The sequence below is a fragment of the Mustela erminea genome, chromosome 6, assembly GCF_009829155.1.
Source record: "Mustela erminea isolate mMusErm1 chromosome 6, mMusErm1.Pri, whole genome shotgun sequence".
NCBI lineage: Eukaryota > Metazoa > Chordata > Mammalia > Carnivora > Mustelidae > Mustela > Mustela erminea.
The window spans coordinates 30744217-30771688 of NC_045619.1; the positions used below are offsets into that span (position 1 = coordinate 30744217).

General features: G+C 40.2%; 1 protein-coding gene across 4 annotated transcripts in view; it reads left to right on the forward strand.

Annotated features, from left to right (window-relative positions):
• The window catches only part of KITLG (KIT ligand), an 86879-nt gene that overhangs the window by 14888 nt on the left and 44519 nt on the right, over positions 1–27472 (forward strand). For all 4 annotated transcript variants that reach the window (XR_004286728.1, XM_032346816.1, XM_032346814.1 and 1 more), the window contains exon 2: positions 19345–19458. Coding sequence is in view for 3 of the 4 variants with exons in the window: in XM_032346816.1 (XP_032202707.1) it covers positions 19345–19458 (114 nt within the window). In the remaining variant the exon portion in view is untranslated. The remainder of the gene's footprint in view (positions 1–19344; positions 19459–27472) is intronic.

Below are 27472 nucleotides of genomic sequence, written 5' to 3' on the forward strand. Positions count from 1 at the left end.
CTTGGCCTTGAAGGCCCTGTTGGGCCCTTCTTCGTCCATCTTCCAATTGTCCAGCTCTTCTCAAAGCCTTCTGTGATGATTGTTTGCTCTTATTCTTCACTTCCACTTCCCTTGTGTTTAGCGATCTGAACTTGTACTTTCTTTTTTTTTTTTTTTTTTTTTTTTTTTTAAAGATTTTGTTTATTTATTTGACAGAGAGAAATCACAAGTAGATGGAGAGGCAGGCAGAGAGAGGGAAGCAGGCTCCCTGCTGAGCAGAGAGCCCGATGCGGGCCTCGATCCCAGGACCCTGAGATCATGACCTGAGCCGAAGGCAGCGGCTTAACCCACTGAGCCACCCAGGCGCCCTGAACTTGTACTTTCATAACATTAAAAAAAAATGGGGGCGCCCATGTGGCTCAGTTGGTTGAGCATCCCAGCTCTTGGTTTCAGCTCAGGTCAGGATCTCAGGGTCGCAAGATCGAACCCTGTGTTCTGCTCTAAGTGTAGCAGGGAGTCTGCTTAAAATTCTTTCTCTTCCTCTCCCCTTGCCCTACCCTTCAACTCTTATGCTTTTTCTCTCTCTCAAAGAAATACATTTAAAAAAATAAAATCATACTGGGAGGCTGGGTGGCTCAGTTGGTTAAGATCCAGGATCTCGGGGTCCTGGATTGAGCCCCATTTTGGGCTTCCTGCTCAATGGGGTGTCCATTTCTCCCTTTGCCCCCTCCAATGCTCTCTCTCCCTCTCTCTGTGTCTCAAATAAGGAAATGAAAAATCATAAAAAAAAATACAGTGTGAAAACACTGTACTGAAATTATCTTCTTACTCACCTGTCTACCAAGATAAATTGCCTCATATTGCTGTCTCCTGTTAGTAGCTCAGCACCAAAATCTTGGCAAAGATTTTCTGAACCAAACTATGATCAGATGTTGCATTCTGAACACCTACCAGTAGTCTAAGAGTGGATCTGGGTACTTAACCATCTTTATGCCTACTGATCTCAGTTGATGTGTGACCTCAGCTGATATAGGGAGAGTGATTTGGAAGGTAGGAAAAAATTTAGAACATTACGGTTATGCCTTGATGTCAGTAAGAAATGTGTATAACCTTTCATGCAGCACTGGCCCAAACAAACATACATTGTTCAAACATAATTCTGTTTGGAGAGAGAAATGGGCCACTTAGACTTGTAGAAGAGCATGGAGACCATGGATTTTAAAAAAGGTGGGGGAGGAAAAGGTGGACAAGTTGCTGGCCATCTTTAAGGAAGTAATACAATAGGTTGAATGGCAAGTGCCAGTATCTACTAATTCAAGATGTATAGAAGGTTTAACAGCCAGAAAAGATGTTAGACCTAATACTGTTGCTGATGAAGAAAATATACATTTTATCTTCCCTAGTTCTCTCCATCTATGATAGTGGTAATATGGATATTCCTCGTTGCAGGAGAATATGAGCTTGGGGAGATGGAGAAAGTTAATCCACATCTTAACATCAAGTCAGTCTTCAGACCCGGTCTGTTGGCTCCTAAGCCTTTGCTTCATATCAGTATTTGTCATCTCCTTGTACTGCCTAGCGAGGGTGTTTTTCTTGATATGTAATAGTAATGACTACGTCTATTGCAAATGGAGTTAACATATCCTTCTTTCACACCTTACCCACATTCAGGATGCTTCCTTTCAGATTGTGTTTCCATAGGAAAGATGGGGTATCCTATAGATTCTATAGGATGGGGTATCCTATAGATTCAGACTCTGATGTGTATAATCTCTATCGATGAAAGTGAGGGAAGGGCACCCTGGTGGCTCAGTTGGTTAAGTGACTGCCTTCGGCTCAGGTCAAGATCCCAGAGTCCCAGGATTAAGTCCCACTCCCAGCTCCATGGGGAGTCTGCTTCTCCCTCTGGCCTTCTCCCCTCTCATGCTCTCTCTCACTCTCTCTTAAATAAATAAATAAAATCTTTAAACAAAAACAAAAACAGTGAGGGAAGATAAATATGACCATAGAAGCTTTAGATGGTTCATTTTGAGTATTTAAGAATTTAAGACAGGTGTGGTTAAGGAATTCAGGAAAAAATGATGTTTCAATACTTAAGATCAAAGATCTCTTTATGTGTGGAGGAAGGTCAGAGAAGGATGAATAAGTGAAGTTTTCACATTTCTTCTGTGATGAGAATCCACCATGTCACGGAACACAACTGTACAGACCTGGAGCGGCAACATATAGTGCACTTCAAAACTTCCCGATATGCTTTTGACATGCCAAGTTTTCCAAGTTCTGAAGTTTTAAACTTAGGCAACCTTGTAGCATGGTCTATTTTCTTTTTCTCTTTTTCTTTTTTCTTTTCCTTATATCAGTTAAGTTCAGTTTGGGATGTAGAATGAAAAGCTTAACATTTCTGAAACCTATAAAACTTCTCAGATTTTAAGTAATTAATGTGTCACAAAGAGCAAAGTCTACCGCCTGCCCTAAGTTGCAAACGAAAGCTCCAAAAAGTACCGTAAATGAGAGATGACACACAAAAATTACACAATGAAGTAGATGTGCAAAATTATTTGTGCAGATTGGGCACTTAAATCCTACAGCAGCTGAAGCGTGTCTTTTCAATTTCACTTAAAGCTGGATGTGCTGCTCACACAGTCCTCTCTTCACTTCCTGAGGAAGTAGATCCCCATTTTCCCCCCAATGAGGAGAGTCCTGTGCTACCCAAGCCATCCCCCTGTTTACATTCATTCCCCCAGCAAAGCAGCTGGATTCCCCAGCAAAGCAGCTGCTTTGAAAAGAAGGCCAAAGGATTATCATGCAATGGCCACCCACTCACCCTCTTTGCTGACCCAAGAAGAAAGTTCCTTTTTCCCCCCTCCCAGCATTATTTAGAGTAAGAACTTAAGAGTTTCAAGTACATTTTTCATATTCTTCTGTGGCATTTTTTTGTTTGTTTGTTTTTGGTTTTTGTTTTTAGTCTAGGGAATATTATCAAGTAAGCTTCCAAGTGAGACTTGAAGGAGAATTTTGAAACACAAAATAGTTTACATTTACTTTGAAGAGTAACTCAGAACCCTTCTTAACATCGTAAAAATCTGTGATGCCAATACTTACATCCTGATATGTTGGAAAGGTCTTGTTAATTTCTGCTGTGCATCTTCTTTATTGAATTTGGAGTCTCTACTGCTAAGTATAATTTAATGAACATCATGGTGAAAAATTGGAATAAAAGAGCTTGCCTCTAATTATTGCATTTTCACACTAAAAGGCACAACTGAGGCCTATCAGCAGGGCTGATCATTTGAATCAGCTGATGAGTAGTCTGGCATGCAACTTTGTTTCTTGCATCCAAACGTTGGGAGAGGAGAGCAGTAATAGTATGCCTCAGTTACTCTGAAGAAAAGTAACGTTTTTATTCTTTAGTCAAACTAGGATTGGATCTGGATTACAAAACAAACAAACAAACCATCAATTCTATGACCTTTTTTTTATTTTTTTTTAATTTTTTTTTTTTTTTTTTTTTTTGCCTGCTTTAGTAATGGATGACCACTAGATAAGTTAACCAATGCTTTGGGAAGGGATAAGATTAGCATTTAAAAGCTTGACCTAATGTCATCACTTCTGAACATGATTTCTCCCAAGTGAAATCCTTTTCTCTGCATGTGTTCCCAGTGCAGAATCCCCCTGAATAGTTTTTTTTTTTTTTTTAAATTGGCTACTTTAGAAATTTTGATGGATTGCAACTCACTGGGGAGACAGGGAGAAATTTATACTTGCCATATTCTGAATTCTAAATGAAGTACGGAGTTGTAGAATTCTCAAAGACTTCCGTTCAACTTACTATAGGGAAGTGCCTGTATTCCAGATCCGTGGGGGGGCTTTTTGATTGTGGTTTTTGTTTTAATATCTTTGGGTCAATAAGGGAAAGTAACTTCATAATTGAATTTACCTAATTCCTTTGGAGGGGGGCTTCTGGGGATTTTATAGGCAGGAGAGCACTTTGGTCTATTATCCTACTTCAGCCACATCTAGAAAGGCATTTTTCTACTAGTTGTTCATTAAAATTTGTTTATTTAGATCTCACTGGGCTCTGTGCTCAGCAGGGAGTCTGCAGGAGATTCTCTCCCTCTATCCCTACCCACCCCCCCCCACCTTGTGCATGTGAGCTCTCTTTCTCTCTCAATTTTTTTTTTTTAAAAGATTTATTTAGCATTTACTACAAGACACTGTGCTAGAGGCTAGATATATAATAGTAAAAATTATTTTGTTGCTAAGCTTCATGGAGCTTACAGTCTACCCTTGGTTTGATATCCTACTGTATCATTTTCATGAGCTAGAGAAGTATCTAAGCGCTGAGAGAAAATGGCTCAAAGTTCAACCCAAAAAACCGTTAGCTGATGTCCCATTTTGAATAATTAAGAGAATATTGCAACATGACTCAAACTTGTCATTAGGAGTTAGTAGTTATTGGACCCTAGAGGGAGAAGCGTGACCGTGGTTTATGGCCACCTGTTGAGTGAAACTCTTCTTTTTATCCTGCATTCATTCATTTAAAAAATATTTATGAGACACTTCTCTGTACTCAGCCCTGCTCTACCCACTCTGGCCAGAACAGTGAGGTCCTGAAAATTACCGGCCTTATGCATGGTTCTCCGACTCAAATGTGCGAGACAAATTATAAACAAAACTGGTGGGTAATGTTGCAATTCCGTTGCGTGAATATGGACACCATCTGCTGAGGATTGAATCATACATTACCCAGACCTCATCTGTGCTCCAGTTCCTAAACTCAAGTGACCATGTGCTAAGACACGAGCATGGAAGTAGGCAAGTTTACATTAAATAGGACCTGGTAGGACTTCTGGTAGGACTTGATCAGCAGCTTGCCTGTTGTCGTAAATGGAATAGAAAGGTATTCCGAGATTTTAAGCAGGCAGTGAGTGCTGTTTTATAATCCCAGAGGACCACTCTTTTGTTAAGTAGCAAGCATGAAGGCTAAGGAGGGTACTTAAGGGCCCCTTGAAAGCCTTCTGGGCAGGAGTGGAGCCTGTACTGTGGCGGTAAAGGAGGAGATGGAGAAAGGTGAATGTTGCAAGATTGATTTTGCTGGTAGAACTAACAGGACATAACCACCTGGATGTGGAAATAGGGGAACAGGAAGAATCAAGGATGGGGCCCATAGTTTTGGCTTGAGCCACCGTGATTTGAGTTTGGAGATGCTTGGGCTAAGTGTGGTTGGAATGGCGACAAGGATAATAACCATGGAAACATGGTTGGGGGTGTGCTATTTCCCGGTCCTCTATCAAGTGCTTCCCATCTAGAGCTCCTTTCCAGCCTCAACAAGCCTGGGAAGTAGGTTCTACGATGAGGCCCATCTTTACAGGTGAGGAAACTAAAGCAGAGAAAGATGAAGTGACTTTTTCAAAGGCCACAAGAGTGGTCAGTGGCAGAGTAGAGATTCAAAGTTGGGCTTCTCTGTGCGTGAGTAAACAGGGTTGTTTTCTAAAACTCTCTTGAATTTATTACTGAAGCTCTAGTTGACTTTTGAAACTCTGCTGTTGAGGTTAGCATCACCCATTACCCAAACAATTCAGCCTCACTTTTCCGCCAAGTCAAGATGGGCCTGCGTGCTTTGGGAGAGCTGATCCAAATCCAAGCCCAGGGGCAATTTCACAACCTCTTTATCCTCTTCCTGTGCTGATCTTTCATCCACAGGGAAGCAGAGCATATATGGAATGTGACCTTCACTATTAGTACAACTTTTAGTTTTGACTTCAACATCTAAAGGATTAGTAATAATGATTAACTATGGCAGTCATGTCGTGATCTGTCATGTACCAGGCATCTTGTGGGTGCTTTACATAACACTGTCTTACTTAATCGTTTCAAAAACCCGAAGAAATGCCATCCTCAACAGAAGACTGAGGCTCACAGAGCTTACATAATTGGTTCAAGGTTACAGCACATTTGTGATGGAATTAGGATTTGAATCCAAGTCTTTGCTGATGTTTTTCTGGTCTAAACATCAAGCTCATCAACAATGAACTTGCATTTGGAAGTGTCTTGTTACCAAAGGAACATGTCCCAGGCATGTCAAAGATAAGTGCTTTGTTGTGCTTTAGGTAGTAGAAATACATTAACATTCTCGTGGATTGCCAATCAAAAAATTCCTTTTTTAAAAAAATTTTTAAAATGATGCTTATCTTACAATTTGAACTTTGAAACAGTAATTGAAAATTCCGAATGAAAGTTTAGACTAAACTTTATGAGAAATAAATGCTTAATAACTTGGGTTCTTTTCTCCTAGCATTGCTTAGGGTTTAGGTGCATGCAGTATGATTCATTCTAGCTAGACAGAGGGGGGGAAATGATGAAATGTATTTGGTGGCTTATAAGACCACTGGAGGGGCCAGAAGAGGAGGCTAAACTTCCAGAATACTTTGGTCACTTAGAGCCCAGTTAAGTCCACTGCTGTCTTTAAAACTGTTACAGCTAGTGCTGGAAGCTGTTACTGGTCCTGACTGAAGGGTCTTTGTGCTCTGGCTACCATCTATATGAGCAAAATGCATGCCCAGCACCTAGCTCTTTTCCCAAGACTGTCCTTCCCCTATCAGTCTTGCAGGGCTGTACCTGACTGGCGCAGTCATCTCTGCAACTGTAGCTAATTGCAAAGGAGCAGGAGAAGTTTGGCAGCCACCACAGAGGAGGAGAATATGCGAGGAGAGGGCTGGGTGGGAATCAAAGAGCCAATTCGCAGTTTCCTCTACACTCACTACTCCTACACGGTTCATTACATTTCCCTTTTCTTTTTCCAAGTTGCTCTAAATCAGGAGCATCTAATATGTAGCCCTTGAACTAAATGCAACTTTGTATACCTTTTTAGACCTCTCTTTTTTCCCAAATGATATAGTACCCCTGAGCTAGGAGAGCCTAAAATAGCCTGTCTCAGACTTTCAAGAATACCTTAAAAAAAAAAAAAAATCACACGGAAGGCTTGTTAAAAGTGTACATTCCTGAGATGCACTCTCAGAAATTTTAGGTTCTGTGTGATGCTGGAATCTGCAATCTCAGTAAACATCCCCAGATGATTATACACTTTCCTCTAAAGGTAAGACAGCTGACTCCCCATTTCAGTAAGAGCCCTTTGAGCGAAAGGGGGAACGTTTCAACAGTTTATTCAACTTAAGCAAAGGCAGTTTGGTGTGTCCAGCACACATTAAGTAATCAGGAATGCTTAGGCCGTGACCTTTGCAAATCGGGCTTGCCATGTGATGTGATGGAGAAAATGATCAAGATTGTGAGTGTGCTTTAGCTCATGCCTTTAACCCCCACTGGTTTTCATGCTGTTTGGAAGCACTTAAAGCCGAGTGTAAAGATTTAGTTTATTTTAATGTCATTAAAAAAACCTAGGTGGGGAAAAAAACTTCGGAGATTTCCTGAGTGTGCTTCCTCAGATTAAACTTTTTAAAACTTAAAAGGCCTGGAGAGATCAAACTTGTCAGAGCCTTGGTAGCTGATCTGACAAGACATCTGAACATATTTAATTGCAACCATAGGAGAACAAAAAACACAAGAAGGTCTAGGAAGTTCAGTCCTTCAGTCCAGATTCAGCACATGGCATCAGAGAGCAACAGGAACCAAGATTTATTTCTCCGTCTCTCAGTTGTTTGGAATGCAAAAGATTTTATGGATTTTGAAAAAGTTTCAGAGCTTTTTGATTTACAAGAGATCACACTTTCAGAAGTGAGTCACACAGTTGAAAAAGTACGAATTAGAATTTATGTTTTTATATATATATATATATATATATATATATATATATTTTTTTTTTTTTTGGAAAGGTACAGCGCTCAGAGCACTTATTGTGGTAGTGAACAATGCCATCCAAAAAGAAACCAGTGCCCATAAGGTTCTGAAGGTGGCAATGTGCATTTCAGAACTGTCATGTTTTGTTTTGTTTTGTTTTATTTTTTTGCTATATTCCTATACTTTGGCCTATTTTGGGGGCCTGTCTCCCTATTTCCTTGAAAATATATTTACTTGCAAAAAGAATTGGCAACAAATATGTAAATCTAGGCTCAACCTTAAACTAGTACCCACCAATTTTCTAGAGTAGTCTGGTTTGTTACATATTCTCCTCATAAAATTGATTAGAATTAGTCATCAGTATCTCCCTAACATAGAGCAGATTATATTGTTTGGGGAAGTCTCTTGCTGTGTTTTTATAGAATTGCTGTATTTGTGAAGAGCTAATGACCTATATTACACTTGTTTCTAATGAAATAATGTCTACTGCTGGCATAAATGCTTCTTCTGTCATGTAAGTGTCTTACAAAATAGTAATAACAAAACTTGAACACCTGGGCCTTAGATTCTCGCCTGAGGTAGTTCATTGCACAGATTTTCACACCGTGGCAAAGCTTCTGAGCTTACCTGGCTTCCGTTAGCCACTGAAGAAAGAGAAAGGCTGAGTTTATCATGACAGCCCCACTGCTTTTGAGCTGCCTTCTTTTCTACCAAGACCAAAGTTAACACCCTAGCCTTTCCGAACTACTTGCTCTCCTTCCTTTTCAAGCTGCCCTGGATTACCCTTGAGATTCCCCCCACTTGTTTATCCCTGTGTACCCACTGTGGATGGGTTCCTAGTTCTGTCAGTCCCACAGAAATGATCCTTGTCAGTGTCCGCTCTGTGAGGTGTTTTCCGGCAATGGTCAGGTTGACATCTTTATTATTTTTTTTTATTTTTTTTTGTCAGAATACACAAGCAGTGGGAGTGGCAGGTAGAGGGAGAAGCAGGCTCCGCACTGAGCAAGGAGTCCCATGCGGGGCTCCATCCCAGGACTCTGGGATCATGACCTGAGCTGAAGGCAGACGCTTAACTGACTGAGCCACCCAGGCGCCCCAAGGTTGACAACTTTTAGTGCTTCTTTTGTTGTTCACATTTGCCCTTTTGTGGTTTCTTTTAACGGTGGCTGCAGATCCCGCAGTCCGCTGATTTCCCTCTCCTGTGCTTGGCTTCTCATTGTCTCATCTATTCAGTTAGTTCCTTCTCCTCCTCAGATGTGGGATCTGTCCTGCAGAGTTTTGGGTGATAACTTACGGTCTCCAGCTGCCACTTCTCTTACGTTATCCTGACTTGGTGAAAAGCAGGACTTCTTACCCAGTCGCCTAAACTGGAACTTGAGGTCATTCATGACTCCTCTCCTTTTTACCCCACACATTTTGTCAGTCAGCCAAGTCCCAGGCTACTTCCATATCCTCTTGAACTGACCCATTTCCCGCCATTACCGCTGCCTCTGCCCCAGTTAATGACTTTGGTGACCTCTGTGCCCCTCCAGTCTATCTGTCCTTCATGCTGATGTTTGATAAGCCTTTCTAAAATAAATCTGATCTTGATACTCCTCTGCTTAAAGTCTTTCCAGAGCTCCTCATGTCTCTAAGATAAAATCCAAATCAATTAGAAAAATTGGGAGGACCTCTGCCTGTCTCTCTAGCTTCATCTATTCTGTTGTTGATTCCTTCAAGTTCATTTTCCCTGGTCCTATCATCAATGTGAAGTTCTATGAAAATGCCTTGTTTTCTCACTTCTGTGGGCACCAGCTCTTTCCTCTGACAGGGGTCTTCACCCCTGCTCTCCTTGATCCGTTAACTGTGATTCACCTTTAAAGAACAGGACCACTCCCAGGAGCCCTCCTCGAGTCCCTCCTTCAGTTCCCCGTCCCCAAAGTCAGGTTTAGCTTTCCCTCCTGGGCCCGTCCCCTCCCGGCAGTGTTCTCTAGTAGTTTGAGCTCCGAGAGGCCCAAATCAGTGTCTTCTGTCTTTATCTTCTATACTTACATATTTACCCAGTGTTCCATAAATGTCTATTAGATGAATAGGCCGCTTTTCTTAGAAATCAGAAAGTAGTCAATTTTGCTTTTATCAGAAGGAACCACTTCTGCTTCATTTTGTTTGTTGTTTTCCCTTCCCTCTAGCTATGAAAAATTTTAAAAAGCTCTAGTGAGGTGTAGCTTGATTTACCTGTACAACTTGTTTACCCAACCTCGTAGTAATTTGACACTGTAACTCCAATCAAAAATTGATTCATGGGCACCTGGGTGGCTCAGTGGGTTAAAGCCTCTGCCTTCAGCTCAGGTCATGATCTCAGGGTCCTGGGATCGAGCCCCGCATCGGGCTCTCTGCTCAGTGGGAGCTGCTGCCTCTCTCTGCCTGTCTCTCTGCCTACTTGTGATCTCTGTCTATCAAATAAATAAATAAAATCTTTTAAAAAAATTGATTCTTTAAGAAATCAAATCTTTAATTTAAAAATTGAATCTTTAAAAAAAAAGTGGACCTATATGCCATCCACTGTGTAGATATTTTAGGTAAAATTGAATAGTTCATTAAATACAACTGAAATCAGTTTTCTTATCTGTCTGACTGGGTATTTTTCTTTCTAATATATAGTATAGGTCTTGGTTTGAACCCAGCCCAGGGACTGACTAGCAGAGCGGCCCTAAACAAGTTACTTAATCTCACTGAAGCGTGTCTTATTTACCTGCAGACTCCAGTTGGTGGGAAGGTTACAGGTAATGCTATCTGTAAGCTGCTCCTAGGTGTTGCCCTTAGTTAAATGTCAGTATATGGGAGTCATTTTCCCTTTATTTATTTATTTATTTTTAAAGATTTTATTTATTTATTTGACAGAGATCACAAGTAGGCAGAGAGGCAGGCAGAGAGAGAGAAGAGGAAGCAGGCTCCCTGCTGAGCAGAGAGCCTGATGTGGGGCTCCATCCCAGGCAGAGGCTTTAACCCACTGAGCCACCCAGGCGCCCCATCATTTTCCCTTTAAATAGGGTTTACATTTACAGTAAGGACTGACCATCAAGGGTAACTTTTCTCATTGTTTTCCCAGTGAAATCCTTAAATTTACTGTTTACCTTAAAGCAGTTGCCTATCTTTTTATATTAAATAATTCATTTCCAGGTGGTTCAGGTTTTGTTACTAGACCATATTCACCATGTGTTTTAGGGATTATCCATATTTTAGAATATTTTCATTTCACTTCACAAAAGGATCTACATGGAGAGATGTGGATGTGTCATTTCGCAAGACTTTAGGGCACCAAACTGGACTTGAAGAAGCTGGTTTGAGTTTCACTGAGCTATCCTGTGAACATCTGCTTTCCTGGTGGCAGATTTTCTAAGTTTTACTGCTATGTGTTTCCTCTGTCCCTTTGAGCTTATTGGACAATTGCTAGAGAAGAATTTGAGTCTGTGTAGGGATGATTAGGGATAATGTGTAACAGTATATCTCTTAAAAATTAAAAAATCTGAAGAAAGAAGTCACATAGAAGTAACTGGTTCTTCCCTGAACCAGAATCTGTTGTTGGTTTACATTAAGGTTATTTTTGAAGGATATTGTTCATATGACCTCAGAAGACCTGAACTCAGGACTAATTACTATACCCATATCTTGGTAAATTGCTTTCCTGGTTCTGGGTAGCTAAGCCAGTTGGCCTGCTTCCAAAGCACATTTGGTCTACAAGGGAACTAACTGCCTGCTTCGCTAGTTGGCATTCAAGATTAAAGAGAAGATGAATGTTGGTTTTGGCAGCAGCTGCTGTTTTGTTCAGGGCAGACCTAATACAACTCTGTAGGTCTGTGTATTAAAGAAAACAAGCTACACAGACACTCCTCTACCTTTCCGACTTTGGGAAGTGTCTAATGTGGGCCCTGGCGACACATATTTTAAAATATCATTTCTCAAGTTCATAGAGAGAAAAGTTTGATTTTTGTTGTTGTTGTCTTCCTCCAAGTTTAGAAACTTGGAATCTTCTGATATCTCAAACAGCGTATGTTCCCCTGATGTACTTGGGCTACCTGCATGTCCCTCTGTACTAAAAGAAAGAAATCTACGAAGCAACTTCTGTGTTATAACACACACATGTTCAGATCAAGTAAATTGTTTGCTTTAGGAGGAATCTGCAGCTCCTTTTCCTGCCTTGTGGCTTTTTATTATAAGGAAGGTTCTTATGTTCAGAAAAAACTGGTGACTAGGTAACTATCCCACTGGGGTCTGCTGTGACTGATTCTTAACAAACATGAGACCTTAATAAGATCTTTGCCTTTCAGGGTCTCCAGCCTCATCTTCCTGTCACTTTGCCCCTCTTGTTCAAAGTATCTTTATAGAACTATCTGCCACTGTAAAAACCTCCCTGAAAAAGATCTACTCTGTCTGTCATTCACAATGGAGTATGAATGTTTGTCACTTCTTCCCGCTACCAAAACGGTTTCTGTTGTATGGCTTAGTTCTAGCAGCACAACCAGACGTCTTATTCTTTTTCTTTTTTTATCATGTGAATAATGTAAAGGCAATTTTTAGCAATGAAAGAGTTATCGGAATTGTGTGTGATGTGGGGAGTACGTGGGGGACACTTTTGACGCATGCCTCTAAATAAAAAAAAATCGAGAACTGCCGACAATGAGATTAGTTTGGTGTGTCTGTGCAATGAAAGGTTATCGTGAAATGAGAGGTTATCACACAACGAGCGTGACCTAGAGAGAAAAGTTGTACGATGTTAAAACAAAGTAGCCAGAGAAAAATGTCATAGGCAGAAGCAGAGAATGTTAGAGGGGGGAAGAAAAAAACAGTGAGATGATTGCCCAAACTGAAAAGATACATTTTAGAGCAGAAGTCACAAACACAGGGACATTTTGCTTCAGCATTCTATCTCCGATAGGGTGTGTGCGCGCACACACCCCCCCACATTTAGGCACCCGTGTACCCTTGTTGGAGTTTCCAGAAATTAGAGAAAGAGGAAGAGGGAGAAAACAAAGATAAATATTTTGGTGATACATGGTAATTACCTCCGTTAATTGGAAGTCACGTGTTAACTAAAGCTAAACACAGTTGAGAACTAAGAAATAAATTGAAAAAGGTTCTGAATCCAAAATCCGTGCAAAATACCCGTGTACTAAAGAGCATCCTCTTTGTTCCTGGAAGATTGACTCTATAAAGTCCTTTTCCCTCCTTTATTCAGTCTGAAAAGTCCTTGTTTCCCTGGTTTCCTAGACTATCCCAAACCCATAAACCACACAACAAATAATTGCACAGCTCCTATGACTTGAAAACTTTTCATTTGATCTTCACCATTGCTGCATGAAGTGGGTAAGGCAAAAATTATTCTCATTCTCATCTTTTAAGACTGATAAAACAGAGTCCTCGAAGGATTAATTGGCTTCTTTGAGGTCCCACGGTAAGGGGCTCAGAGGTTTTCTGGATCCACGTTCTGCTCTCTGCCATCACACAACCGGTTTTTCAAAAGCATGTGGTTTTTTTTCTTCCCTTTTTTTTTTTTTTTCTTCTTTCCTGCCCTTGGAAACCTTTGTTCAAATAAAATCTTACCCAGAAGCATGAACAAATAAAACAGAAAAAAAAGCCAAGCTGCTTTGCTTAAAGCGGGGTTGGGGGCCCAGAATACTGACAAGGGCAGTTTATTTTCCTTACTAGGAAAGCTTGGACATCGCAATACTATACCATTCATCCATTAATTCATTCAAAAGTTTCTTGAACTCTGATTTTTCTATTGCTGCTATAACAAATTGCCACAAACTTAGTGACTTATAGAACAATACAGATTTATTATGTTACAGTTTTGGGGATTCAGAAATCCAAAGTTGGCAGGCCTACTGAGCTAAAATCAAGGTGTCCGTGGGACCATATACCTTCCTGAAGTCTCTCAGGTAGACTTTGATTCTTGCCTTTTTCAGCTTCTAGAAGCCACTGGCATTCCTGGACTCCTGCTCCCTTCCCGGGAATGGCAAGTTAATGATGTCACCGTTTGCCCTTCTTCCTTTATTCCATTTCTCTAGCCAGAACTGGAAAAGGTTCTGTTTGTAAGGAGCCATAAGATTCTTTTGAACCCAGGGAATCTGGGGTGGTTTCTCCACCTCAAGGTCCTTCGCTAAATCCCATCTGTAAAGTCCATTCTGTCATATAAGGAAAAAATCCTCAAGTTCCAAGAATTAGGGTGTGGCCATCTTTTTGCCATTACTGTGCCTGTGGGACTCAGCCTCCCATGGGCCATGTGTTGTGTGTTGCCATTGAGACTACAGGAAGCTAGAAATAGGCATACTAATAGTAAAATATGTTGCAAGGAATGACCTGACAGCCTGGGAGAAACGGGTAAAGTGAGAAGCTGACAAAAAATAAAATTTTAAAATAGTCGTCTTTCAGACAAATACAGTACTTTGGAGCTACTTAGAGGAAGGTGGTCACAACCACATACCTGGAATGCTTTCTTCCCCCACCACCTTTATTTATTTATATGACAAAAATCATATGTATTTCAGGTGTACAATGTGATGTTTGAGGCAAGTGTACATCACAAACTATCCCCTTACAGTTACTCTTTCTTTCTGTGTGTGGTGAGAACACTTGAGGCCTACTCCCAGCATATTTCAAGTGTATAATACAGTCTTATTAACTATAGTGTTGTGCATTAAGTCCGCAGAACTTACTCATCTTGTAACTGAAATTTTGTACCCTTTGATCTAGATCTTGCCCGGCCTTTGGTAACTCCCACTCTTAATTCTACTCTTTTACCATGAATTTCACTTTTTTTTTCCCTTTTATTTCTTTTCTTTTCTTTTTCCTTTCCTTTTTTATATTCCACATGTGAGATCATACAATATGTTAACATCTGGCTTATCTTATTTGACGTAGTCTTTTATCTCATGAACCTGAATCATCAAAAAAGTAAGGTTTAATACTTCTACCCACTGTTTCAGAAATAAAGGAAATGTGCATCCTATATATTAGAAAAAATGTCTGTAATCAATACAGAATAATACTGAAAGATTACTTTCCGACATGAAGAAGTAAGTTCTGTATTTCAGCCCTCTCTCCTCTCATGAGAGTACTGATGAGGGACATTACTCTCATGATGGCTCCTCTGTTCTAATGTTTAGTTACGGCAGAGTGAATTGTTGAATTTTACAAAATGCGAATATCCCATACTACTAGCTAGGTATATATGAAAATAAATTACAAATTATTTAACAGCTTTAAAATAAAGTGCTTTAGGAAATATAAGCTTGTCAGAGATGTGTGAGTGTATGAACAGATTTAATTTTAGCGCTGGCCAAACATTCCTATAAAAATGAGCAGATTATTTTGCAATTATTAAGTCTGTATTAGGATATTTTTTAAAACTGTGATGGAACATATATTAAAAATTATGGTAACCTGAGAAATGTAGAATATTCTGCTGTGGCATGGATTATGAAATATACTTGCCTCCATACGCTTGACATCTAAAAAATTATTGCAGTTTTAGAGCTTTGCTATTTGTAGTCCTGACCAGTGATCTGAGCTTTGTGGGAATGCTGTGATAGTATGGGGTGGTAAAGAGGACAGGATTTAGAATTGGAAAGACCTGGTTTTTTGTTTGTTTGTTTGTTTTTTGTTTTTATTTAGAAGTCCCCAAATCTCTCTGTAGCTCAATTGCTTCACCTTTAAAACTAGGATTTATGAATAAAATCTTAAGAAAAAAATCTTTTAAAGGGCACCTGGATGGCTCAGCCGGTTAAGCAACTGCCTTCACCTCAGGTCATGAACTTGGGGTCCTGGGATGGAGCCCACATTGGGCTCCCTGCTTAATGAGGAGTCTGCTTCTCTCTCAATCCTTCCACCTGCTCATGATCTCTGTCATTCTCTCTCTAATAAGTAAATAAAATCTTCAAAAAAAATTTTTTTAATGCAATAAGGATATATGAAACTTAGTTTGTGAGAAGATATACAAAATGTTTGGTACATAATAAATGTCCAGTAAATGGTAGCTGTTCTTCACTGCGTTGTTGAAACAACCTCAGTGTCTGCACTCACATTTTTAGACATCCCGTCTGATAGTACTGATGTACTATACAGGCTCTTATTTAAAGCTGAGCCCTGTGATTGACAGCTAGATCTCACCCCTTCTTGCCATTGCAGGAACATTGCTCAAGCAGTTGCCTCCCTTCTGGCCCACGTTGCCAGTTGCACCCTCTTGCTCTGTCATCCACATAGGCATACGGACAGCCTGGTCTGCTTACAGAGAACCCCCCCCCCCCCCCCCCCCCAGTCCTTGCCAGTCACTATCCCACTTTTTTTTTTTTTTCATTTGTTTATTTGCTCTCCTTTGGAGGACAACTCTTTAAAAGAGCTGTCACATTCACAGTTTCTAATTACTCTCTTATGTTCTCTTAAACCCACTCCAGATAGCCTTTTTCCCATAACTACTTCAGCAAAAATGTTCTTGTTACTGTCACCAGTGAGCTGTCTTCTGCCAAATCTAGGGGTCAGTTCTCCGTTCTCCTCTTATTTGACCTATTACGAGTATTTGACATAGTTGGACCTCCTCCCCCAGGTAATTTTTCTTTTTTTTAAACTTGGCTTCCTCCTATTCCTTTGGCTTCTCTCTCAAGCTCGCCAGCTCTTTTGTGAGTTCTAAATCTTCTGCCAGACCTCTTCCAGTTAGAGCACCATAGGACTCAATTCTTTGTTCTTTGTTCTGTTGGTCCTCACTCCCTGGAGTGAGGCTCATCCTGGGCTCATCCACTCTTTTGAATGATGAATAAATTCCATTTATACATCAAAGGCTATCATTTATATATCTAGCCCCAACTTCCCTTCTAAATCCAGATTCAAATATCCTAACCTAGTATCCTCCCTCAGGTATCGCAAAGACATTTCAAATTTAGCCCACTCAAAATTCAGCTCCTGATCTTCCCTCTAGGCCTTCTCTGCCCTCAGCCTTCCCCATACTAGTTGATGGCAACACCATCCTTCCATTTGTTGAAGCCCAAATCCTTGGAGTCATCTTTGATTCCAGCTCTCAGGAAATCTTAGTGGTTGAGCCTGTAGGAGATATCCAGAATCTAACGACTTCTGGTCAATGCATTGCTACAAAATTCTTGCTTGGATTATAACAGGAGCCCCTAACCGGACTGTTTCTACCTTATTGCTACCCTACAGCAATCACCACAGCAATCAAAGTGATTTTTTTATTTATTTGAGAAAGAGACAGAGATAACAACAGAGAGCACAAGTGGGAAGACAGGGAGAAGCAGGCTCCCATTGATCAGGGAGCCCAACGTGGTGCTTGATCCCAGGACCCTAGGATCATGATCTGAGCCGAAGGTAGATATTTAAACCAACTGAGTCAACCACGTGTCCCCAGAGTCTTTTTTTTTTTTTTTAACAGTTATAGGTTCACAGCAAAATTGAGGGGAAAGTACAGAGGTTTCCCCCTTGCTCCCTGCCCCTACACAGGGCCAGAGTGGAGTATTTGTTATAGCTGATACATCTACATGGATAAGTCTTAATCATCCAAAGTCCATAGTTTGCACTAGGATTTACCCTTAGTACTGTACATTCTGTGAGTTTGGACCGGGGGATAATGACATACCTACCGTTTTACAGAGTATTTTCACTGCCCTAAAAACCCTGTGTTCCACTTATTCATCCCTCCCCCTACAGCCTCTGGCAGCCACTGATCTTTTTGCTGTTTTGACAGTTTTGCCTTTTCCAGTAAGTCATAATAGTTGGAATTGTAGCATGTGTAGCCTTTTTGGATTGGCTTCTTTCACTTAATAAAAATATGCCTTGAAACTTCCTCCATGTCTTTCCATGGTTTGATAGCTCGTTTCTTTTAGTGCTGAGTAATATTCCATTGTCCAGTATACCACGGTTTATTTATCCACCTATCAAAGAACATCCTGGTTTCTTCCAAGAAATCATTTGCACAACTTAGTCTTCATTTCATTCCAAGGGAGACATTGCTATGAAGAGTGTGACCCCACAGTGCTGAAAGGAGCTTACCAAACTTTAACGGGATTACTGCCAAACTAGGAGAACACATTGGTAAAACAATGAAAGGGTTTGAGTTTTGTTTACAAGCCGCTGTTACCTATGTAGGGAGCATGTAGTCTCAGAAATCTCAGTAAATGGCCATCATCATTTGGTCCGATGTAATATCTAGTTAGCATGCAGATATTAGTGGAAAATAATCCGGTTTTTAAAAAAATACATGGCAGCTGTGTAAATAGGAAGGATTTCTAGCCATGCGCCGATGGACTTTGTGTAACTTTAAGATGCCGTAAGTGCATGTTAACTCATAAAAGAACTCTCCCATTTTAGGGTATCTTCACATCTTCATGCCTCTGCTCATGCTGTTTGTCTTCCTGGAATGCTTATCCTTTCCTTGTCAACTCTTGCAGACTCCTTGTCCTCCAGAAGCCAGCCAGAGTCACATTTTCTCTCTGGCTTTTCTTGGCACGCTCTTCCTGCCAAAGGGTTCTCCTCGCTAAGGTTAATGGATTAATTGCTTCTGCCTTTGTGTTCCCAAAGCATTTGTCACAGAGCGTGCACATTATTTATGTACCTGCCTCTGAGTTACAAGGGCACCTTCATCACCTTTGTCTCTCTAGTGACTGGCACAGTCTCTGTCTCGTAATATCTGCTCAATAAAACGGATTTGAATTTGAAACATTAGACTGTTTTTTACCGTCATCACTGATTCATCCAGCAGATATTTATTAAGAACTTTTAATATGCAAGGTGCTATGTTACGGGCTACTAAGGTACTAAAAAAAGAGAACTGGATGACTGATTTCTTAAAAACCTCAACTATAGTATAATAAGAAAAAATAAGTCCTGAATAAAAGTAACTATAAACATGGTTGCGTTATTTTCAAGGAGAGGCATGTGTAAGTGCACATGTATGTGTGTGAGGACCTCACAGTAGGGCTCAAGAATGTCTTCCTATTTGCTAAGAAAAATGTTTCCCCCTAGTAAATGGCTAAAAAGCTATGATTAAAAACAATGATTCCTTTGATGTCTCATAAATGAGGTTAAGTCCTGTCCTAGATCTAAAAATATATCTCTCTTCCTCACTTTGGTGTACTGTCCTACACTATTAGAATTAAAGCACCGTTCAGGTTTGCTGCTACTTGCCAAAGAGTCTACACTTAAAGTATAGAAAGTCTCTTTTGGTGCCTTGAGGTATGAATTTTATACATTCCTAGTTTTTAGAAAACACCTCAAGTGGTAGATCTTTTACATGTGGCTGCACGTTCCTTCCTAATTGCCATTAGGAAATTGGCTCTAGAAAGCTTCTGACAAAAACGAACAGTAATGTCATAGAAATGAAAAATCCAAACCACATTTTAACTGGCAGTTTTTAAAAATTTGGTGAGCAGACTTCAATTACTCAACATTGAATTGTATATAAGCCAGTAGCATTTCTTTTTTTTTTAATGTAGATGGGCTTTTCCACATTAAGGTATAAGATGTAATAGCTTGAGTGATTACAGCTGTTAACTGGTCATCACCAGCAATCTTTCTGTTTTCATCTAGACTTGGATTATCACTTGCATTTATCTTCAACTACTCCTATTTAATCCTCTGGTGAAAACTAAAGGGATCTGCAGGAACCGTGTGACTGATGATGTAAAAGACGTTACAAAATTGGTAAGTAAGGAATGCTTTCAATAGCTGAGTTTTGTTTTGATTTTCTTCTATTTTTTTAAAAAAGGTTTCATACTTTTTTTTTGTCCCAACTTAGTATTTTTCCAAGACAAAGAAAGAAATCAAAGAGTTATTCTAAAGGGTGTATAGAGAGCAGGCAGGGAGATATTTATGATCAAGGAGAATCTATTGGTAACATTGGTACCTCACTGCGGTGACTTTGTTTCTTGTTTTTTTCATCTCTGTCACAGGCAGTGAAGGACACTGGAGAGTTTTCTGTGTGCTGATGTGGCATACCACCTTGTTCCCCATTATCTCTTTAGTGGGTTTCTCAGTGTCTTATTTCCCTTCCATATGCTCTCCTTCTCTTCTCTAACAAGCCTAACAGAAAAGACCTGAAATGGCCAATCTCCCCCTTCAACAGCATGAAGACCCCATGACATGTAGGTGGGTATGTGCTCCCTCTGGGAACATAGCTGGAGGAGTGATTTGTTACCCAAATGTTGAACAGACTCCTCTTCCACATTTGTCATGTTGGAACTCATCTCTCAGCAAAAGCCATTTTACGCTGGTGCCCCTTGGTTACAACTAGCTTCATGCCATGTTTCTCTTAAAATGCATACCATGGCATGAGAGAGAGAATACAGCATCTGGAATGCATTCCTCCCAGCTCTCCTGATCTAGGGGAGATTTTACACGCCCATTTGAGCTACTAGGTGTGATTTCAGGGTAAGCACACTTTGAGAAGCATTTTTGTTAAGTGCCCAGTTCAAAGCAACCAAGTGGCATTCTGTTATTTGAAAATTGTCTAGAGCACAGAGATGATACAAACATAGGGAAGAAATAAAGGTCGTGATATGGACAAAAGAAAGAAAATTGTTTTTGTTGAGATATTTGTCTTCCCTACTCTTGATCTATATTTCCTGGTTTATGTTTTATTTGGGACTTATAGCCAAACTTCAAAACAGAAGTTTAATTCTGTGGTCCAAGTCTTTCTGACTTAGCCTCAATGCAGTTAGAAACAGACACACAAACCACAGACTCGCACGCAATTTAGGTGGATTCCTTAGAAGGATGCCCAGAGGATCCAAGTTTAAAAAGTGTTCTGTGATGCAGTATTCTGTGATGAAGATCTACCAGCACATTTTATTTGAGGGGCTGGTGACCGAAGCAAAGCAGCATTTGCCTGCTATATGCCCTGCTAGGTCTTAGGGAGCAAGTGAGGAAAGTTTTTTGTTTCTTAAAAATTTTATTTACTTATTTAAGAGAGAAGCAAGTATAAGCACAGGGAGGGACAGAGGGAGAGGCAGAGAATCTCAAGCAGACTCCGCACTAAGCACAGACTCCGCACTAAGCCCCAAGGTCGGGCTCCATATCAAAACCCTGAGATCATGACCTGAGCTATAACCAAGAGCCGGATGCTCAACCGAGCCACCCAGGCACTCCTGCTTTATTTTGTCTTCAAAGACTACAGAGCATGAACCTCTCCCTCAAGCTGCTTATTAATCTGTGACCCAAGAAACTATACTGCAAAGAAAATATGGGACATCTGGGTAGCTCAGTCAGTTAAGCACCTGCCTTCAGCTCAGGTCATGATCCCAGGGTTGTGGGATCAAGCCCCACGTTGGGCTCCCAGCTCGGCGGGGAACCTGCTTTTCCCGCTTCCCCATTTCTGCTTTCTCTCTCTCTCAAATAAGTAAGTAAATAAATAATAAAAAGAGAAAATATATGCTCATATTATCATTTTTATATTTGTAAAAAGTTGCTCACTAAATGTTTGTTCAGTGAAGGAAGACCTGATGTGCTTTACCGTGGTAAGCATTATGGTCCCCTGTGGTGCTTATTAAAATTAAAGGTATCTGGGCTGCCCTCTAAGAAACTAATACAATGACAGGTCTGAGGAAGGACTCCAGGCATCTACATTTTAAAGACATTTCTGAAAGGATATTTACGAGCTACTGCTCTAGGTGGTCTGTTGGGTCTCCAAAATTTGGAGACATAAGTGTCTTGATCCTAATTTAGTCCCAGTTCTTATTTTGACTAGCTTTATCTATGTTACATAAATTTATAGGGATCTCAGATTAGTGTGAGTCTCAAAAATATGCTTAAAGTAGTTCACAATGGGGAAATTACAGCTCTCATGGGTCTGTGGGTATAACTGGAACTGAGGATGATCGATGGAGATATGCAGTTATCGTAGGGAGCAAATGTCAAGTACATTGGCAATGAACTATAGTTGGAAGATGGTGGTATATTTGATCACAGGCCAAGCATATCCAAAATTAACATGGTATTTAAGAAAAATTACTTATATGTTCTATTACTTGCTAAGTGTTTAAGGAAAACTTCTTAATGAGCATTACTTCCTGTGAAATGTCGAACCAATATTTTCAAGAGGCATAAGTAGATATTACAAGCACCTTCCAAGATTTCCATCCTTGTCTTTGACCATCTGTTTATTCTCAGTCTGTTACCTGTCTGCTGATACAATGAAAAATGGCAAGAACCATTACAGAGAAAGAAGAGCCTGGGATATTCATTAATATTGACATGAAAGGATAAATCCTCACCCGAAGGGCAAATGTGAAATCATTAGACTGAGAAAAAGAGGGTTTTTTCCTCCCTTCCAGCAACTGACTCGGGAAATTTTTTTAATTTCAAGAGAACAAGATTTCAAGATCTAGTACACACACAAATCAAGAGATCAAGATTTTAAGATCTAGTAAACACACTAATTTCAAGAGCTGATCTAGTAAAATTAGTGTGTTTACTTTGGATTATTGAAAAAAAAATCAAGTTAATAAAAAATATAACTCACCAGGGGTGACTGGGTGCCTCAGTCAGTTGGACGTTCGACTCTTCGTTTCTGCTCAGGTCTTGGTCTCAGAGTTGTGAGACTGAGCCCCGTGTTGGGCTCCACACTGGGTGCAAAATCTGTTTAAGAGTCTCCCTCCCTCTCTCTCTGCCTCCTGCTCCCTCCCCCCCAAAAATAGGACTCAGCTGACTTCTAATTGAATAAAGACCTACATAATTTGCAACCCGTATTTCATAGAGTAGGAAATAGGAGAATAATCCCTGACCTCAAAATGTTCATAATCTAGGGGCGCCTGGGTGGCTCAGTGGGTTAAGCCTCTACTTTCGGCTCGGGTTATGATCTTGGGGTCCTGGGATTGAGCCCCTCTTTGGGCTCTCTGCTCTGCGGGGAACTGCTTCCCCCTCTCTCTCTGACTGCCTCTCTGCCTACTTGTGATCTCTCTCTCTCTGTCAAATAAATAATTAAAATCTTTTAAAAAAATGTTCATAATCTAGTTTAGGAGATAAGTCATTTCCATAAAAATATAAAAGCATATCACTAATACCACAATACATGATACGTGGATGCCATTTAAAAAATTTCATGTAGGACCAACCTGTGCCGATAAATTGGTTAAGGAATAGATTTTGGAATTTGGTAGACCTGAATTTAAATCCCAGCTTTTTGACCTTAAATAACTACCTTTCTGAATCTCAATTTCTACATCCCAATTTTTTCTTAGAGAATAAATAAAAGAATGTATATATGATGTTTCTTATCACAGTTATTGTTATATAACTTCTTTGGGCCTCAGTTTCCTTATCAGTATTAAGATTAATAGTATATCATAGAGTGATTATAAGGATTGAATCAGTAGAACAGTGTTAGGAACACAGCAAGTGCCTGCTACATATTAGCTGTTAGTAGTGGTAGAAGTGGTGTTGTAGGATCAGAGGATCATGGAGCTGAAAAGAAATTTAGACACAATCTGGAAAAACTATTTTTTTTTAAAAAATAGGGGGTGCCTGGATGGCTCAGTTGGTTAAGCTCCTGCCTTCAGCTCAGGTCATGATCCCAGAGTCCAGGGATCGAGTCCTGCCTCAGGCTCCCAGCACCATGGGGAGTCTACTTCTCCCTCTGACCTTCTCCTCTCTCATGCTCTCTCTCACCCTATCAAATAAAGAAATAAAATCTTTTTTAAAAAGGGGAAAAAAAACAAAACTGAGGGATGCCTGTGTGGCCCAGTGGGTTAAGCCTCTGCCTCTGGCTCAGGTCGTGATCCTAGGGTCCTGGGATCAAGTCCTGCATTGGGCTCCTTGCCCAGCGGGGAGCCTGCTTCTCTTCTTCCTGCCACTCCCCCTGCTTGTGCTCTCTTCATTCTCTCAGACAAATAAATAAAACCTCTAAAAAGTTAATAAACAAGGAAACTGAGACCCAGGAATGGTGAAGCCCAGCTCCAGGTCCCGTTACCAGCGCGGTGCCTTCTATGACAGTAGTTTTCAGACTGGCTCCTGGAGCTCACACAGCCATTCAGCCTTCCTTTGTGTCTCTGGATTTCCAAATAAGACTTGATGTGGAAAAAAGAATCAGCTGAAAAAATGTTGGAAGTCACTGCTATCAACCACCATGTGTAGGGTATCATTTGAGAATCATTTGTTTGCGGTGTTTTAGGGTACTTACTGAAAGTACAGCTGTCAGGGCTCCCACTGCAGAAATACGGAGTCTCAGCTTGTGAAGGTGGGGTGTTTCCAGCTAGCATCCTGGGTGGTAGGGATCTGCATGTAAGTGTCAGAACTGCTTAGGCAATCATACCTCTAATGTGGGGATTTTTTCGTTTGGGGTAGGGGGGAACAGAACAAAAACAAAACAAAATTGTGTTCTCATCCTTAGCCTAAACTCATTAATCTAATTCAATGATGTGAGTGACTTCTGAGTTCCACAGATACAGAGAAGCACGGCCTCTCTCTAAAGTACCATGGGGCAATTCCATCATGATACTTTGTCAGTTCAGATCTTCTAGAATAATTCAGTAATGCCCTGACTCAGGGAGGTTACATAGAATAAGAGGGGTTTGCTTTATACGCATAACGTTGGTACATTCTGTTTGAGAGAAACAAAGTAGGTTGCCTACCTTTCCTACCTTGTGCGCCCAGTAATCTCTTTGACTGAAATCCTTTCTTTGCAGTCTCTACCAGTTCCTTCTCTCTATTAAGTGTCAGCTGGTACTGTGCCCAGAGACCTGAAGTCTGTTTGCTTGGGGTGATTCTCATGTCACAGAAGTACATGATTTATGACCTTACTGTCATTTTTTGGTTGTTGTTCTTTTAATTTCTTCTTGGACACTTTGTGCTGCCCCTACAGTCCCCATGGTTTTCATTTGAAATCTCTCCGGCATGTTTGTTCAGCATAATAGTTCCATTTATTTATAGAACATTTTGCTTTGTTTCTAAAAGATGTTGTAAGACTTGTTTTAAATGGCAAACTCAGACCTACCTAAGGAAAGGGTCAAGGATCTGGGAAGCGATGAAACAAACTTTAAAATTTGTGGTCTGTGGGACAACGAGGCTGCAGATTTAACGGTTGTGTTGCAGGAGGAGGCATCCAGTTATTGAAATAGTTCAAACTGGTTTTTCCTTTTGTTCTTTGTACGGATGCCTTCGTTTGTAATCATAGTTTTCTTTCATTTGGGGGAATTTAATTAAAGGTGACTATGTTACTTTTTAAAAACCTTTTTTAAGTATCTATTGAGTAATTATTTTTCTTCCTCAAAATGTTTAAGGCAGGTTGCTACCCCAGCCCCGTTTTCGAAAGGTGGAATTACTCTGTCGTTTCCAGGCCAGTCTACAAATCAGAACAGAATTAAAACTCAGGCATTCATGGTTTCCCTGGTCTTCTGATAGGTACTTATTTTAACACATGACTCTTAGAGTTGAGCATAATGGGAGATGGAGAAATACCGCAAATAAGTTTCACTCTGGACAGTTTTGAATAATTTCTGATTTTTATTCTTCTTCAAGAACCGTATTTTTCAAATAGAATTACCACAGCATTAAAAATGAAGTTTCGGAGTCTTAGTGTTTCCATTTCTAGATGAATTCTGAGCTTTTCTAAGCATATCTTCTCTTTAAAAAGCAGAAATCTCAGGGGCACCTGGGTGGCTCAGTTGGATAAGGGGCTGTCTTTGGCTCAGGTCATGATCCCAGGACCCCGTGTCAGGCTCCCTGCTCTGTGGGGAGTCTGCTTCTCCCTCTGCCTCTCCTCCTTGCTTATACGCTCTCTCTCTGTCTCTGTCTGTCTCTCTCTCAAATAAATAAATAAAATTTTAAAAAATCTTTTAGTTAAAATAAATAAATAAATAAATAAATAAAATAAAAGCAGAAATGTCAAAAGCACCTGGGTGGCTCGGTCACTTAAGCCTCTGACACTGGATTTCATCTCAGGTCATGATCTCATGGTCAGGAGAGCAAGTCCTTACAGCTGGCTCCTCCCTCCACAGATTCTTCCTCTCCCCTTCTCTCCCTTACTCCACTTCCGTGCTCTCTCTCTGTCTCTCTCAATATATCTTAAACAAACAAACAAACAAACAAAAAAGATAAAATAGAAGTAGAGATCTCTTGGGGTGCCTGAGTGGCTCATTTGGTTAAGCATTCAACTCTTGATTTCAGCTCAGGTCATGATCTCAGTCTTGAGATTGAGCCCTGAGTCAGGCTCCAAGCTGAGCATAGAGCCTGCTTAAGGTTCTCTCTTTCTCCCTTCCCTCAGCCCTTCCCCCGACTTGTGCCCGCATTCTCTCTCTCTTTCTCTCTCTCTCTCTCAAAAATAAACTAAATAAAAGCAGAGGTTTCTCACAGTTTTTTAGGGTTGGGTTTCCCTTTTCTATTTTGGACCTTTGAAGAATAATGGTTTGACAGTTGGATAGTTTTTAAAGTTTATTTTTATTAGTTGGCTACACTTAGCATTTTAATTTCTTCTCCTGCAGTTAGTAGAACTTTCCTTTTATATTTGAAAGTAAATTTTGAACTTGTAGTCTTCAAAGAAAGGACAGAAGTGTATCGGAAATAATATTTGTAAAAACTGACAAATGTCCTGTTATATTACCAGATGTGGGAGTCTTAATTTTTTTTTTCAAGATTTTATTTATTTATTTGACAGAGATCACAAGTAGGCAGAGAGACAGGCAGAGAGAGAGGAGGAAGCAGGCTCCCTGCTGAGCAGAAAGCTGGACGAGGGGCTCGATCCCGGGACCTTGGGATCAGGACGTGAGCTGAAGGCAGAGGCTTTAAACCACTGAGCCACCCAGGTCCCCGGGAGTCTTAATTTTGAAGAAGAAAGTCATTCTTCCTTTATAGGATGAATCACTTAGGTACTATGGCTCCTGCTCCTTGACTTTTTAGAGCAGTAGTTACTGTGTGAATATCTAGGAACCATGTAAAGCATTTTATTTAGATTCTGTCCTTTAATCATTACAAACCTAGGAGGTAATTATTTTTACCTCTGGTTTATTGATTAGGAAGCTGAGACCTAGTGATAAGTAAACTGACCATCCTTACCTGGAAAGAGGAAACTGAATGGAGAAGTTCACACCCATAGCTACTGGTCTTTGGAACACACGAACCTAGCTCATAATTTATAATATCTTAATTTAAGATTTAAATGTCAACTGCAGTTTAAGAATTACCATTGTAGGAATTTTATTCCCTAGGTAGTAGTCATCTTATGATTAAGAAGTGATCATATTGTAGATGTTCTTTTAACCTGCTTTTAATCTTTTATTATTATTTCTGGAGGGACATGAGTCCTTTAACTATTTAGGTATTTTTCACTAAGAAAAGACTCAGAAAAGTCTTGTAAAATTGTCATCTTAATTTTTTTTTTTTAAATCTCTGCGTTATCAAAAAACAAACACCTTTGAGAACTAAAGAGTTGTCTTGTTGCGTTGCATTGTTAGTATCAACAGAGGATGACTTAGAAGGAAAACTAAAAAAGCAAAAAGCTTTTTCCTGCGTTATTTCTGAAAACCAGCATTACGCTAAGCGGCTATACATGGGTGAGGTGGGATATTTAAATATAAGCATAGATACTCTTCCCCTCTTGCCCCCACCAAAGCAGTGATTCTTAAGCTTATCTGGGTCTGATGAGACTCTGGAAACTGTGGACTGTTTCCTCAGAGACGTGCACTTAGGCACAACGTCTTATGTAGAGTACCAAGGGAATCAGGAGTTA